The sequence below is a fragment of the Cyanistes caeruleus genome, chromosome 3 (assembly GCF_971803275.1).
Source record: "Cyanistes caeruleus chromosome 3, bCyaCae1.hap1.1, whole genome shotgun sequence".
Lineage (NCBI taxonomy): Eukaryota > Metazoa > Chordata > Aves > Passeriformes > Paridae > Cyanistes > Cyanistes caeruleus.
In genome coordinates, this window is record NC_141703.1 from 33062505 (window position 1) to 33079258 (window position 16754).

Consider the following 16754-nt stretch of genomic DNA (forward strand, 5'->3'; position numbering starts at 1 on the left):
AAAAAAGAGCAGGATAGCACAGAGAGAAACCAGGAGCAGCACAGAGAGCTGTGACCAGAAACAAGGGACTCATACTGAAAGTGTGACTTGAAACCAAAATGAGACATTAAGTCTACCCAAAAGCAGCAGGATAGTAAAAGTCAAAGAGGCTTGAGCTTCATACTATAAAAATTACTCCAGGTGATAAGAGCTCATTTCAAAGTCCTTAACAAAGTTCCTTAATTCTTCACTCAAAGTCCCAGTCTCCATATACAGATATATAAATATGCACACCCACACACATTCATGAACAAATTGTGATATTATTTTGAAAATCTGACAGCCAGTATTTAGCATGCAGGTGTTCCAAATGCTGCCATCATTAGTGTATTTCTTCCCTTTAGATCAAGAGCTTGATTTACCAGCAAAACAGAAGAAAGTTTACAGAGCTACATGGTCTATTTCTGATGAAAGACCAATCTGCTCCCCAGTGGAGTCCTGTGGCAGAAATACATCATCATGTTTTCATTAATGTTTGAGCAATGCCATTCAAAATTGCACTTTTATGCACAGTACACAGAAGTGTATTTTTATGAAAGACTATGCATGCCTACTAAAGCCCTGGAAAAAGAACAAGTGTCTTAGGAAAGTTAATTTCACTTAATTGCCTGCAACCTTCCTTCTTCCTCTATTTCTGTTGGAGGGTGGAATTCATAAGTTACTGAGTTAGTTATATATACACAGAATTTTGCAAGGTAAATGAATCAAGGCTTTTTGTTCCTCCTCTTCCAGAAATAAGTTTTAATTAAATCCCTCTATTCCTGCAGATGGGACGACATTAGGTGTCATAGTAATTGATTATATAAACCCAGTTTATGATTTACACAGATCTCAACAGAAGCAAAGATTTTTGATCTAGAATAGATCCAGTACAGAGGATTAGTAAAGGATTAGGGTCCCTCTCTGCTTCCAAAATCCTATCTCAACAGCACTCAAACAGCAGATGCCAAGTTTCAGCTGTGCAGTCTGTACGCTGATTAATTTAGTAAGTCAGAGCAAATCAACACACACAACTCAAAGCTGGTTGGATTCCTTCACTTTGGTCACCTTTCATTTCTCAATTCACACCTACAGACTGAAATCAAACATGTTTCAGAGCTTGGAACAATTTTGGTACCTAAAAGATTAGGACAAAAATGAGCTATTAATTCTAGAACTGAATCAAACAAATCAGATCTTGATTATAATTCTTGGTCTAGCTGTGTTTTGGGTTATTTTCTGCAAAGAACTGACTTTACTATTACCAAAATCTACTAATCTGCTACAGCAAAGCAAGCTCCCAAGAAACTGGGTGCTAGAATGACCTTTAGATTATATTCACTTTCATAGAGAGCTTCAGATGCTGCATCCAAATACTTCTCTGGCTCACAAGAGACATCATTAACTCTGCATATCAACAGTGATGGCATTCATTCCCTTTAATGGGAATTCATCAGGTTTAAGCACATGCACGTATCCAGGAATTATGACCATGGAGCCTGGGCACTGTGTTTATTTTGCTAGAAAGAAATATTCCATTGTTCTGTGTATCTAATGAATTCTTAATGCCCTCTTAAATCATCAAGGTGATCTGGTTTTCCCCTAAATGCTTTCAAATAGTCTGTGATGCCTTCCCAAATCTTTCTCCACTGACAGTTTCAGGAAGACCTATGAATACATTTCTTTCATCCAAAGCAGATTTAAGCCATTGTGCCCTCACTTGAATTATTCTCCTCCTTATCTGAGTTTGATCAAAAGCCTGGAATAATAGGTGGAATTACAAACCCTTCCACTATGCCCCAAGTGATGCTTCCCTGCAGCCTCCAGCCACTGCTGCCCTTCGCCATGCTTCCCAGCCCAGGCTTGCTGCAGTTCTCCTTAGATTCTGACCTGAAGTATTCCAGAAAAAGAAGGGGTGGAAGATTCTTTTTTGCCAGACTGCTGTGCAGAAACTGCTCTCAAAGTGTTGCCAGCAGCATCATCAGCTCAGGGAGAGACGGGAACACAGCAGCTGATGGCACGGGGCTTCGGAGGGCTTCCCCAAACTGCCATGCCAACTCATGGGATTTCAAGAGGTCATGGCCTGGAATAACAAGTGCTTTGTCCTGCACCACCTTTGAGTGTTCTGTTTCTTTGGTTTGGTTTTGTTAATTTCTTCTTTTTTTTAAAAAAAAGAAGAAACACAGAAATATTACACTTCGGAAAAAATACACAATTTGGCTACTTTCTCATGAAGTTTATATCTTTCTGAGGTCATTGAGCTTCTAAAAAAGTTTATTTTGGAAGGGTGGCATACCACTTGCAAAAGCCTCATCTCACAACAGAGCTGACAAACTACTTTTTCTCATGGTATTCAACGACACTTCAGAGTGGCAGGATATTCCTTCATCAAAAGCAGAAAATACATGTTCAAATGCTCAAAAAATAACAGAAGAAAACATTATCTCCAAGATGAAATTTCAAGCTTAAACTCTTACAAAGCAAATATTCCTTGAAGAGCTTTAGCAACTTTAAAAGGTCCCTTTAAAAATCCTTATGCTTAATGTATTTTTAGACAAATATTTTTATGTCTACAAGATGAACAAGTTCCCCACTGCTTTAGACTGTTCCTATGGTAACAAACCCTTTGGCAAAGAGGAGTCCTGAACAACTCTGATGCCACTGTCTGTACCCTGCTCCTTTTAGCAGCAATAAATCACCATTTAGAAATCCACAAGTCTAGAAGGCTGATTATGTACGGAGACAAGGAGTTGCAATCAGCAAAGTCCAAACAAATCTCTCCAAATGAAAAGTCTGAAGTGCATGAAAGAGCTAGAGGCTTACTTACTGAGCGTGCTTAAATCATTTTGCAAGTGGAGAATGGACTCAGGAAATTAATTCTGAATTAATAAATGCATGTTACCTCTTGATAGATGCAAATCTACATACTTCATCTAAAGACTGTAATCACAGCTTTGGTCTGTATATGTATGTAGGTTGTGCCAGTTATAAAGAAATTATTAAATTATTAGTTATGAAAGAACAGAAGCAGCAAACAGACATACCCCACAGCACTCACTCACTACTACAACTATCAACTTCTGAGGAAGCTTTTGGAGGCAGAGAAGGGAACAGACAACAGCTGGTGTGTATTGCCTTGCATTTTCTGTGACAAAACACATAAACAAGGTGTGGCAAAGACTGCTAAAGATGAGAATTTAGCACAGAAACAAGAGGACAGTGGCCGAAGGAAGCATGCTTTGAGCCTGCCCTTCTACAGTCTGGCAGTTCCTCTCCCGATAAAGGCGAAAATCTACAGCACATCCTCATCACAGAGAACATTTTCCTTTGTCAGCCAGTGCTGTTCCAAGGGCAGACAGCTCCATCATGGGAGGTGTCAGAGCACAGGGCAGTTTTCCCTTGATGTGAGAGAGCGATGGAGGTGTCCTGATCTTCCCCAAGCCTTTTCTGTCTGGCAACTTGGAAAGCAAAGGGAGAGACGGCATGAGAGTGCTACAAAGGCTGTTTCTGCATTTCTTGGAAGAGACTCTGCAGGGGGTTATTATGTGTCCTCTGCTAGAAATAGTTCAGAACATGAAAACTCCACATGTTAAGACAAAACCTGACAGCAACAGGGTCAGTAAAGAAGCAGAGAATCAGGTGGGGTTTTGAGATCCAGTCCAATTCTAAAACTCAGTAAGATATTCCATTGTAAAACCAAGAGTTGCTCTGATCTCTTGGTACAGTAAGCATCCAAACAAATGACATTTCTTTTGGAAGAGTAAATATGAGGAGAAAATAGTGTGTTGCCATTGCACCAGTAAAGTTTTGCCTTTCCTATAGGATGGATTATCTTTCAACCTTAAGAGAAAGATTTCTCCTAAAATCCCTGGGCATCTCCTGCCAAATATTTAGCCCTTACAGGTAAGGATTTCTGGCAAGCTTCCTTATGCCACCTGTAGCATCACAGATCCTGCTGATGCATTATCTATATTTGAGAATACCTACTGCTTTTGCAGTCAGACCTTAATGAATGGCTAAAAGCCCCAGAGAGATTATTTTTATACTCCTAACTACCATGATTCATCCATTTCTATGCTCCAGGGAGAAAAACAGGAAGGAAACACTTAGTAAGACCTCAATTTCGTTTAACATTGGTAATGAACGTCAAGCAAGCTGTGGGAAGCAGAAAAAACCCAACCTCATTCCAGTTGGAGTGGCATTTAATAAAACTAAGTAACTCTGGAAAAATAAACTTAGGAGGTGGGTGGCACATGGAAGGACTAATTTGTGTTAATTAGAAGTTGTGGAGGAGGAATATTTTGAAGGGGAAAGCAGATTCAGAATTTCAGGGAACAATGTGATAAATACTAATTAGCCAATTATTTCTCCATAGTAGCACACAGCTTTCAATGCCATTTCTTCTTCTGCAACTGTCACACCTCCTGTTGAGAGGCTAAGATGCACCCCACACAAGCCTCAGACAAAACTTTTCTGGCAGGACCAGTTTGTCTCCCAGCACCTTTTATCCTGCATTTGGTGAGGGCAAAGGGAATAGAAGCTGTTCCAGAGAACTGGGTCATCTAAATTAGACATTTAGACAGAAAAAATGTGAGAGGCTAACTTGCTGAGACAAAAGCTCAACACGTTTATGAGAAAGATGAGAAACAGAAACTATTGTGGACATCCCATCTCAAGATCAATTGTGTTGTAAGGCTGTCTCTATATGGACTGTCATCCTTTTCCCCTACATACAGAAGTCTTAAAACTTCATTGAGTACTTTCAGAAAGCACAGCATTCAATGATTCTTTTTATGGGGAACAAAAAGGAAACTAAAAACCAAAGCCAGGTGAAAAACTGATGATCAGGAGAAAAAGGAGGGAGGGAAAGACAGATATAAGAGTTTCAGAAGACAGTGGTTAGTTTCATCTCATTAAGGCTGCTACAGTAAAACAAAAACTAACCTGGAGAACCATACTCATGTCTTGGTAACCTACAGATCTTAGGCATCACTTCCATTAGGGTCTTGACATACTGAAGAATGGTCCCTTGTAGCTAAGAGAAAACAGATGTATGCAAACATGTCAGTGCTGTTGAACTATGAAACTTTACAACAAATTGCATTCAAACTATACAAGAACCGAAGCAGCTCTAAAAATCTTGCATTTGATTCTGCCAATCATCATCTTTAAAAACGCAACCTTTTACAATCTAAAGAGTTCACATGGCATCAGCCACTTTTGTGGCATAACAGCTAAGACCAGGAAGGCAAAAAAGAGAAAAACATGTTTCTCTCTTACATACTCTTTACTGTCTAACTAACTTTTAGTTTTTTGGTTAAAAAGTTGCATTTGAATGCTTTCAAAACCATTCAAAAACCATGTGAATGTGTTCAAAAGCCACATGAAAAAAGCCCCTATGATTAGGAATGTCTGCAACATCCCAAACTGGTTCTTCTGGACATACCAGTTGAGCCAGTCCCAGCCTCCAGTCAGCCTGTCTTCCTGCCACTAGATACCTCTGTTATCTGTCCCCCTACATCTAAGCATCTGCATCAGGCAGATGCCACCTTTAATGAACTGAGGCAATTTACCACTAACTTATTAAAAAAAAAACCCTCTTGTAAAACACAGCAAGCCAATACTTGACACTCAAATCCTGAAAAATATAAGTGTTCTCCTCTTTCCCTGAAGATTAAATCACAGCGCCTTTTCAAGCAGGATTCACCCTTTCTAGAACACAAAAAATGTACTTAGAACATTGTGGGAATTACTGTAAACAAACTGCCAAATGTGTCAAGTGCCTGAAGTACGATTATGAATACCACAGCTTTCCCTGGTGCAGTTGGATTATTTTGGCAGCATGCTCCTACAAGCAGCAGGGAGGAAAATATAATCTCTTTGGCTTAAATTAACTGCAATGCACTATAGCTGTATATATAGATTCTAACAGTATAGCAAACAGCCAGTGCCTCAACCTCCTCCCAGTTACAAGGAAGGCCCTTTCCAACACAGGATACCCAGGCTGTGTGGATGATGTCTTCAAAACTGGCCTGAACAGCACTGCTAATCAAGCACAGAGGTTAAACTCCTGTTGTTAAGGAGTCATCTACCAGAGGTGTCAACAACGAGAGCCCTGAAGTTAGGTGCCAGGCAGAAAGCACACTACAGCTGTTCTCAAAAAGTATCAAGGAAGTGAAGGTACAGTATGGTCTTTAAGTTGAAATCAACTAATTTAAAATATTCATACTTTTCCAGAGCCTACCTAGGCCCTAACAACTCAGGTCACTATAAACTAAAATAATCTCCAATGAAGAATTCAAAGTTTCCAAAACACTGCTCAGGCCACCAAGACACCTCTTTCTCTTGCTCACACAAGACATTGAGTACTGCAAATATAGCTTATATTGAATTTCAATGGAAGTTATTTTAATTGCTTTTATCCAGGATCTCACTTTCACTTTCTTTTTCCTGAGACATTTCCTATAAGAAACCATTTGGACTAGCAGAAAAATAAAGACAATTAGCATACCAGACTCTTGACAACTTTCAGCAACTCCTCCATCACCACAGCAATGCCCTGATATCCAAGAAGTCTACAGATGACTTTAAAGTGAGGGGGACCAACAAAATTCCTGTAGTTGCTGTAAATGCTGGAATATGCCAAATTCAATGCCTAAAACAGGAAAAAAGATATGATTAATAAGAATTTTGTCTGCCTGTTTATCTCAATAATAATGTAATTTAAATATCTTTTTTAAGCTCATTAAAACTGAAACAAAAATTTTGTATTTAACGGTCTCTGAAAGAAGTTTAAATCTACAGTTTCTCTTTTGTAAGGCAGGAACTTCAACAAAAATCTCTCTATTAGCAAGACAAATTTATGAGCACTTTTTTTCAAGCAGACATCTTCCATTTATCATTTATAAAGCCACAAACACTTTCTCTTTTGTACTTATCTATTTACACAAGCATAAAAGGGTAAAAGTAGTCAATGCCATGTCTAGATCCCTGAATTTAAAGCACAGCTTCTATTCCTTTATCTTCCATTTTATGCACAGAACATCTTGAAAAAAATTATTTGAATTTTCTGTTCATAATAGGTGTTTTAAGTCTCTGAGTACTCAACTACAAAAAAAAAGCCTTCTGCAATTACTGCTCACTGCAACTCATTAATAAAGATCTTTTTCGAACTTCTTCACTGTACACAAGATAAAAGCAAATCTAAGTCTGGGATGTAACCTCATGGAAATTCTTGAAATTCTTTAGGGCTTGTATAAATAGTCAGGTTTATTTCTATGAAAGTGAAGGCTGTACAGACTGATGTGATGTGGGGATTTAGGAACCATTTGCTGAAGCTGCAGGTAAGAGAGTGTTGGTTAACTTAGCATCCTCCATTTCTGCAAGTGGGTTGTTCTCCTAATACACTGAAATTTTATTTTAGCGGGAATCTTGGCCATCTCTTACAGAAGGGACTGTTGTATTTCCTTAAGTGTTTTTCAGTTTTATTCTCTCTAATACACACATGGAGAACAGCATATTGTTAAACTTTCAACTTCACACACAGCTGTAAGAGAAGATTTTCCAGGAAGAACATTCCCTCCAATGCAGATCCCACCCTAACTACCCATGCAAGTCAACACCAGAGACCATAAATACGTGGCATTAAGTTAGTTGGAATTCAAGTCAGGCAACTCTACCAAGCTCTTAAAGGATTTTATTCTCATAAAAGGACTTAAAAATCACATTTTGAAGCAATCAGTTTAGAATATGCACATTTTTATTTATGTCATATGTCTCTATATAAAGACCAGTTTCCAGCTGAGGTCTTAGAAATTTAAAAATTCTGCAAGATGCAAACTAAAATAGACATTTGGAACTGTTAAAATCTGTGTTCTGTGTTACAGAACACAGTTGTGCTGTTACATGAGAGCTGGCTAAAAGGCCAAACTCCAAAGGTGTCCCACCAGGGGACAGCCTAAAGCTGTATCCCTCCAGTATAACCTGTGCATTTCCATAGCTCTCTGCATACAAAAATGGGGTCTGGGGCAAACAGCAGAGAGACAGCAGAGAGAACTAGTAAAACCTTAAGAACATATGTGCAGATGAATGTCCTGATAAACTAAGGATTTATACAATTGCCCCTAAAAGATGAGATTTAATTTTTTGGTTTTGATGTTTCCAATTAGGTAGGTCTCCTATACCAAACATGTCAGAATTATCTACTTTGGCTACAGCACAAGGAGAATTTTATTTTAGTGGGTTAAAGCCTTTTACTGCCATGAGGTTAAGGGGAGGGAATCTCTCTTCACACAGCAGGAATTGTCATAGAAAAGCAAGCCCTTAAAACATGATTTCAATATTTAAAAAACTTGCCCGTACATAACAATAAGAAGCCAGCCAATCTAAAAATAAATCTTTCATGCAAACCTCCTGGGGAAGTACCTAAAATTTACAGCTCACCTGTAAATGTTGGATTAGTGGATCTTTCCAAACTGTAACAAGGGATTGGAAAAACAACATTACACACCAACACCACTTCCCCCACAGTGAGACACAAAAGCATAAAATTCTTAGGGAAGAAGTCACTAACTAGAGGGGGGTGGAGGTGGAAAGGGAGGGCAGGGATGTTGCCATTCATTATTTTTTAAGCTATACCTGCTCCCTCCCCTACTTAAATTAAAAAAAAAAAAAGAAAAAAAAAAAAAAAAAAAGAGAGAGTTGTTAGTTGCTGATGTCATCAAAGTGCTAACATTAATCACTCACAGCATCACTGGTCCACACACAAGAGTATATAACAGGGATGCTCAGGCAGCATACTGCCAAGGGGAGGCAAGCAAGAGAGGGGGGAAAAGACATTATTTTTTTTCTCCTGTGTGGTCTTTGAAAAGCAAGGCAACAGCATCTTTAGACAAGATGTGCTCTTGCAGGAATTTAAGTGGAAGAGACAAAGAAACCATGCCACCAACAGCATCGGAGAAAAAAACTGAAATCACCAAGCAATAAGAATTCAGTCCAGAGAATCTGAGGAGAAGAAAAAGCAAACTGGCAAACAGAGATCAGTCAGGAAATAATTCATGTAGAAAGGGATACAAAAAATTTGGTGTTTGTAACATTTTCACAGCAGCATTGCCATAAAGAAATTCTGTTCTGGAATTTCCATCAGGGAGTGAAGGTAAGTACTGACTTTATGATCCATAAAAACATCAGATGGTTTTTCCAAACATTTACATGTCAGTAATTTTATGTTTTCTAATAACTGACGGTTTGTAGCAATAGAAGTATGTTATTGTTATTTAATTATAGTTCATTCGACTCACAAAATGCTATGAGGATTAAACTGTTGAAACTATTGTTCGTAGGCTGTGTTAGAAAGTGTTCTATAAAAAAATTAATTATAATTTTAAGTAATAGGGATCTACCAGCTAAAGAGAAGGTAATTGAGCAAGTAAAAGCTCTGATCTCACTAATGCACCCTGTTTTAATATCTGCAGTAGTTGGGTAGATGCCAAAATGTGTCTGTTTGGTAAGTTTATCTGATAGCAAACTCAGTTCCTTTATACTGTTACTGTATTAAAAAGGGTGTATTTACCACAGATTTAGAAAAGCAGCATCTACCCAGATCAGTCACATCCGTGGTTTTACACTGTCAGGAAAATAAACATACATATTTTTTCTTCCCACTTCCCAGTAAGTATAACCCAAAAGCCTTGAGCAACAATTTTCGTACATAAACAGGCACAGAATTCTTACTATTAATGTTATGTCTCTATCAAAATCCCATGAAAAAAAATCCCATAAAATATACATTTTCTCAGTCTCCTATCTAGTATAAAATACAAGCATTACAGAATAATTTCATAATATGTTATGAGCAAATCTCATAAGCTTTCTTCCTCAGGAGAATTTTCAATAATTAATTGTTATTTAGCCAGGAAATTAGATTCCTAAGATTTTTAAACTTGATCTTAAAAAAATATTAGATTTAATTTTCACAACAAAGTCATAAACAATGACAGTGTTACTGTCATGTTTCTCAAAAAGTAAGCAACTTTCAAAGTGGAAAATAACTTTCACGAGTGCCACTGGAAACTGACAATCAAACTAAGGAATCAGATTAAATTGCTGAGGTAAACTCTTTTTCAAAAGTTACCATCACAACCATGAAAGCATAAAACCCAAGCCAAACAAATTAAAGTACTCACTGCTTGTTATTATATATTCTTTAATTGATGTGCTTAGAGAAATTTCAGAAAAGAGATGTTTTCCTTTCACTGTTTACTGTGGTAACACATACTGAGAATCTCAAAATACTGGCAGATTTTCTAATTTAAATTGAGGACGAGGAGGAGTATAAATTCAGGGCAGACAGACTATGGGATTACATAAAATTACTTAGAAGAGCAAAGAGCATTAGTAACGTTTTTAAATCCCCACTATTTATCCAAAAGGTAGGCTGTAGTGATAGCTGTATTTCACTAAGCTTGACAAAGCTTTTCCACGAGGCTGATTAGCATCAAGACTAAATATTGTGATACTGATACCACCAATGTAGAGTGTTCACAGCCACTGCCGCAGTGTAGCTGCAGTGGATACAGATGTGCAACTCAACCGCAAAACATGGAGAGTATCACAGAATCACAGAACAGTGACTGGAAGGGACCTTAAGCCTTGGAAGGCTTGGAAGTGACCTTAAAGATCACCTAGTTCCAACACCCCTGCCACAGGCAGGGACACCTTCCACAGCTTCTTGGGGCAGTCCATTCCGTGCCTCACTGCCCTCACAGTAAATAATGTCTTCCTAATATCTAATTTAGATATACCCTCTTTAAGCTTAAAGTCATTCCTCCTTGTCCTATCACTATCTGCCCATGTAAAAAGCCCCTCTCCAGCTGTATTGCTGTATCTTGCTGTATGTAGATACCAGAAGGTGCTGTAAGATCTCCCTGGAGCCTTCTCTTCTCCAGGCTGAACAGCCCAAATTCTCTCAGCCTGTTTTCATAAATAAGGTGTTCCAATGTGAACTTGTGAATAAGAAACTAATGTAAGATACTGGAGACAAATAATATGTGGTCATGTTTGCACATACGCTTTTGTTTTTCAACTGATTGTGACTGGCAAAAATAAAGACTTGTGCATGGTAGAGGCATTTATTCCTCAATATCCACTCCTGCTAACCCCTCTTGCTACTTAACATAAAATGCAAGGTACACAGACTAGAGAAAAAAACAACTACTGCATTTTTTTTTTCCAATCACCTGGGGGAAAAAAAAGTGAAAGGAAGTGATTCCCCAATTGTAAATTCTGCAAAAATTCACCATCTCTCAAGATACAACTGTGACCACTTGTACAGGTAGCAGCTCTGGGTGAATTTCTCTAAGTTTACATTTACCCTTTCACTTGGAAAAGAAACACATTTGAAAACACCACAAACTTTATGAACTTTCATTCCCATTTTTACACTGCAGTACCAAAGATGAGAGCATACTTTCCTAACAAACTCCATTCCTACATTACAGAGCACTACGATTAAGATCCAAACAACATCCTCAGTGCTGCAGCTTCTGTAAAGAACATCTTCCCTTTCCACAGGGAGATCAGCATCAAGAGAGGAAAAAAAAACTCCCAAGCAACATCCTGATGGGAATAACCGTCCAAAACATCACAGGAAACACCGCAATGGTAATTTGGCCAAAAATGGCCAGTTGTGTTGACAGCTTTTACAGCATCATGTACCACCCTAACTGGAACAGCATGCTATCCAGCTACTCCAGAAAGAGCTTTCAGAAGGAAGAGAGGGTGCCCACCACTCGCTCCTCTTTCGTTGTTGAAAACCTGACTCCCCTCACAACATACATCATGTGTGTGACCTGCCAGTCCGCAAACCCCTCCAGCGACCAGTGCAGAGTTTTTAATACGCTGGAACAAGACCCAGCATCAGCGAGCAACACCAAGAAAGAGCTGGCACTGGGTATCTGGCTCACCAGCAGCGTCCTGCTCCTCATCATCGCTGCAGTCCTGCTCTACGGCTGCCTGCACCTCCTGTGCCGCAGGAGACACGAGCGTTTGCAAGAGCGGAACAGGACCTCCAAACAAGAGCATGAGCAGCCATGGACCAAAAGTGTGGCATACACCTCAGCTGAGTTCAGCAGGCAGAGCCAGCAGACACAGGACACTGAGGAAAAGCATCCAGGTGGCATCCAGCTGGCCACAATCATAGAGAACCCCTCAGTGTGCAATGAGCCCACCATGACATCTTCTAAAAGTCAGGAACGAGTCCCAGTAACAGGACAGTGCTCTGCTATAAATGAGAGATGTTTTGTCCAGGAGAAGGCTTTTGCTACATGAGGTACCCCAGCTACTTCAAACACATCACATGCACTGTTGGTGCTCACAACAGGGAGCTCCAACTGCTCGCCACAGCACTCCTGGCTGTACCTCTGATGTCACACCGCTTTCCAGCAGCCTGTATGCAAAGGTTCACAGGCCCATGAAGTGAGCACTTCAGCCACCCTCCATCATTTAAAAATGAAGCATGTAGCAAGTAACTGATTTACATTTCAAGGGGATTTTTTGTTGCTTTTTTTTAGTCTAAAACAGCAAACAAATATAAAAAGTAATCAAAAGTGACCAAAAGAATTTCTGTTAACTAGCATGAATGAAACTGAGCAGGAGTTTTCACATGGCAACCCAGACTGTAACACTATAGGCAACGGGAACATACACACAGAGTGCAGTGGTTTGCCAGTGTGAGTTTTACCCTGACAATCCCAGCTGCTTCCCAAAACACACTACAAGCAGTACCACACTCAGACAACACACTTCACTGTCCAAAGTGCTGTCCATCCCTCCCATATACACTGAAGTCAGTCTCAGACTGTAAACTCAACAGAATTTTAAGTGTATCTTCTCATCTATCTTATTTTCCCTCACTCTAAATGCATGCAAGATAATGAATTTGTAAGGACACATCTAATTGAGGAAATATCCTAGATTATCACATTTTGTACTCTTCTGTTCCCACCACAAGCTACCTTCAGATCCATGGGCCAGTGACTCCCTGCAGAGGAAATGGAATTCAGAGACACAGCTCCTGGCCCTTCCCTTTCAGTTTTAATGATAACGTGTGTTAATCAGCTGCAAATTTCTTTCTAATTGCACAGTATATTCTGTGTAATGAAGGGGAACAAAATAGTAAAAACATGCCAAAATGCATTTGCTTTTTGTAACAAGAAAACTTGCTGATCATCTCACTCTGCCTTGAGCTTCATGGCAAAGGGCCAAGGTCCTTCAGAGAGAAATCTGTTCACCCTCACAACGTGACAAGTGTTGTCTGATTTACATGTATAAGTCACCCTGTTTTAAACCTCCTAAGTGCATTTGTGTTCCTTAAAAACATAATAAATCTTCGTATTGCTGTATATACACCAAAAAAAACCAAAGGTGCACTGTGACTGCAGGCACTTAATTGCTCTTGGTATAAAAGTATGTGTGAAGTCATCTCTCTGACACAGGTCAGTTGTCCCAGCAAAGGCTGATACCAACTGCTGGCTGGGCTGCTGCCATCCCTCTCCACCGGGCCCTGGGAGCTAAGTCGGGGCAGGGGGGGTCCAATTTTGGCAAGAGAGCCCCCCATGAATATTTCACAGCAGGTAGTGGATCTTTTCAGCTACTCTATTTGACAGCAATTCCCACAACTCGTGAAATTCATCGACTCTCAGAGTGCTAGGGAGAAGCTGGCCTAAGTGTGATGAATCTTTGTTTTTTGGGGTTTTTTTGAGTAGGATAAGCAGGACACACAGAAACGCTTGCTGAACAGGGGTGAGTATGACTTTCAGAAAACACTTCAAAAGGCATTTTTATTGTCTGAAGTTAGCAATAACGTGTTCTCCACCTCCTGCAGAGCACTTCCTCCAGCTGACACATTCTCCTTTGTCTTGCACGTCAGTCTCAAATAAACTGTGAGAATAACAGTTCACTGTTGTTTCAAATGATGGTGTTACATGAAATAGGCACTGAGAAACCTTCACCAGAGCAACACAACAGGTCTACTGCCAAAAAGGGGTGCCTGGGTAGTGAGGACAGAGAGAATGCTTTAAAATTGTCTTGCAATCAAGTTAACAGTAACACTTCTCTGATCAAAAAAAGATTATTTTAATATTAAAGGGATGATGCCAAGAGACACACAGTCAATCTCATCCAACATCTTGGGCTCCTGAAAACCTGTTCACTTCTCTGCATGTCCATTTCTTTATGTGGGTTTTAAGGCAGCACAGTACATACATACATATATATACACATACATACACACATTTATGTTATATACACATATACATGTCATACAGAGAACAAAGAGTAGTTCAGTCTCAAAGCAGTTTTGAGGCAATTTACTTACTGCATTCTGTTATTTGTACACAAACATATATAAACAAAAGACATGCCTATATCTGACTGAGAAGGCAAAGAGCTACTACCATGGAAGTGCTTCCCAAGGGATTTACCTTCTCTAAATATAAAATCATTCCACCCACAGAGTTTACAGTGAACTACTAAGATAAACATTTATATCATCTCACAAGCAATGGACCATCTCGCATCTGCTGCAAACGAGCAGCTCATGCAGAGTGTCATCTGTTTTCTGCTCTAGTTTTGAAAAACTTGTCACATGCTCATTATTCTTTGTTTCTTGCTGAGAAAGTTTCATTACAGATTAATTCAGGTTCATTCAGACAATTCTGTATTAGATTTGGTAGTTCACCACTCAGTATTAAGTCATCGAGTACAGGGCAAACATTTTAAGTGATTTCCAAAGTGATACAAGTTGCAACGTTGTGCAAACTGCTTTTAATTTGTGCACCAGCAGTAGATAAAAACCATTATATTCACAGTGAGAAGTACCTTTCAAACGTGTATTTTTCACAAAATAAATGAGTTAGCATTTACAAAGTGCTGGAGACATAAAAAACATGACAATATTTAGAAACTGTTGTGTAAGACAGAACGAAAGCCCTTATGGTCTACACAACCTCTATAAAACCAGGCAAAGTTAGTTAAAGTCCACAGAAAAGATATTTTCTTATATATATATTACAAAATATTTCATGCATTCACCCCATGTTGCCAAATTCCATCCTGCTAACATTGATATCGTTAATCCTACACATACTTTACCTGAGTAAAAGGGGTTTCAATGATCATGTTCAACCGAACTTTTAGAATAATCCAGCTCACTTAAAAGGCTAACGAGATATTTGCAGGCTGGCTCCTTCCCACCTGACAGCTCTGCTTCCATATCAACCAGAAGAAGTAAGTTGTAGCTGTGGGTTTTTGTTTTGATAATTACATGAAGATATCACTCAGAAAGCTTTAGGCGCTAAAGAGAATGTTGCTACAACTTTCTATGCTAAGTATCAATACACATCAATATAGACCAGATGCTTTGATCAATTTAGAAATATCTGGGAATACGTGAATGCTCTGAGATACAAACAAAAAATTTCTTTAGTTATTCCTGTAGTAGTGCAGCCTCTATAATGTAAGAATTTCTATCTGTTATTGGCTATATAAAGTAGAAATGTTAAAAACTTCATTCAGATATCCTCAATTTCAAAATACACTCAATTCAAGAATAAAAATATACTCTTGTTAAAATTTAAAATTGCAGAGAGTCATGAGTATTTTCTAATATGGGTTATGAAATCTATAGTTATTTAGTTATGAAAATTGTTATGTAATTTTCTAGCTATGAAATTTGCCCCAGATATGCAAGTAAGATCCCCCACCTTGACTGATGCTGCTCAAGCAGAAAAATAAACAATTCTGAAAATGCATAGCTCTCAGTGTGACTATAACTAAACTCATTTTAATAATGTAACCTGACTGGTAAAAAAAGTGTTCCTCAGTTAATCTTCTGTCACCCACCCCACTGTATCATCATCTAGATAAATTAAGTTAGCAACCTTTATGAAATTCAGTCAGGTTTTTGCTCTGTGCTGCATCTGGTCAGTTCCTAAAATAATAAAGAATACAATGACTCTAATGTAAGAAAATTCCACTTTCCTATCATTTACTTTTTGGAGAACAATTACATAAAACACTATTTACAGGACCAGTCAGCTGTTACATTTCATATTAAGACATGTGAACACTTTTCCACCTCCTTCACATTTTAAAGGCATGAAAGTTTTACAAATGCAGCAGATATTTTAGCACTGAAATTTGTAACTCCTGAAATACCTCAAAACCTTGATTACTGGGTTGAAATTGCACCATACAACTATGATATGATGTGCAGAAAGAATAAGACAAGGACTAATTATGTTCATGTTTAAGTAGGAGGCAGATATTGAGAGTAGCCACATAATTGAGTACATATTTTAAATAACTGTAAATAATAATAAATAATTTTAGTATTTTTATTGTCCATCCTCTGATTCAATCCTTATATTTTCATTTCTCTTTTCCATGCTTCAGCTTGCCACCCTGATATTCAATAAAACATTGAAAAATTTAGAGTGACATCTTGTCGTACAGTCTCAAATTATTTGCTGAAGATAGCACTGCTGGTTTTTACTGCTGTTTGAAGTAGATCAATATTTCTGACTAGATATTAAAAACACAAATATATGTTACTGCACTATGTCTTTAACTGTCATTAAGACTCAGCAAATAATTCTGAAGAAAATAAATCTGCAGTGATCAGGGAGAACAAATCTATCACACATGAGCACAGCACTGGTCCTGTGCGTACAGGCTAA

The 16754-nt window shown here is 38.5% G+C and overlaps 2 protein-coding genes across 7 annotated transcripts in view; one reads left to right on the forward strand and one right to left on the reverse strand.

Annotated features, from left to right (window-relative positions):
- CYFIP1 (cytoplasmic FMR1 interacting protein 1) overlaps positions 1 to 16754 on the reverse strand; it is a 74764-nt gene that overhangs the window by 9845 nt on the left and 48165 nt on the right. For all 5 annotated transcript variants that reach the window (XM_086880642.1, XM_086880645.1, XM_086880647.1 and 2 more), the window contains exons 24-25: positions 6530 to 6673; positions 4963 to 5053 (exon numbers count right to left, since the gene is read on the reverse strand). In XM_086880642.1, the coding sequence (XP_086736768.1) occupies positions 4963 to 5053; positions 6530 to 6673 (235 nt within the window). The remainder of the gene's footprint in view (positions 1 to 4962; positions 5054 to 6529; positions 6674 to 16754) is intronic.
- LOC111945994 (fibronectin type III domain-containing protein 9-like) lies at positions 9032 to 12437 on the forward strand. 2 transcript variants are annotated; one of them, XM_023948643.2, is made up of 2 exons: positions 9032 to 9172; positions 11590 to 12437. In XM_023948643.2, exon 2 carries the CDS (start codon positions 11638 to 11640, stop codon positions 12343 to 12345), a length of 708 nt encoding a protein of 235 aa, XP_023804411.1. In that variant the 5' UTR covers positions 9032 to 9172; positions 11590 to 11637; the 3' UTR covers positions 12346 to 12437. The 2 variants fall into 2 exon arrangements, 1 of the variants encoding a protein (XP_023804411.1); XR_015284395.1 differs by having other exon boundaries at positions 9083 to 9172; positions 11517 to 11605.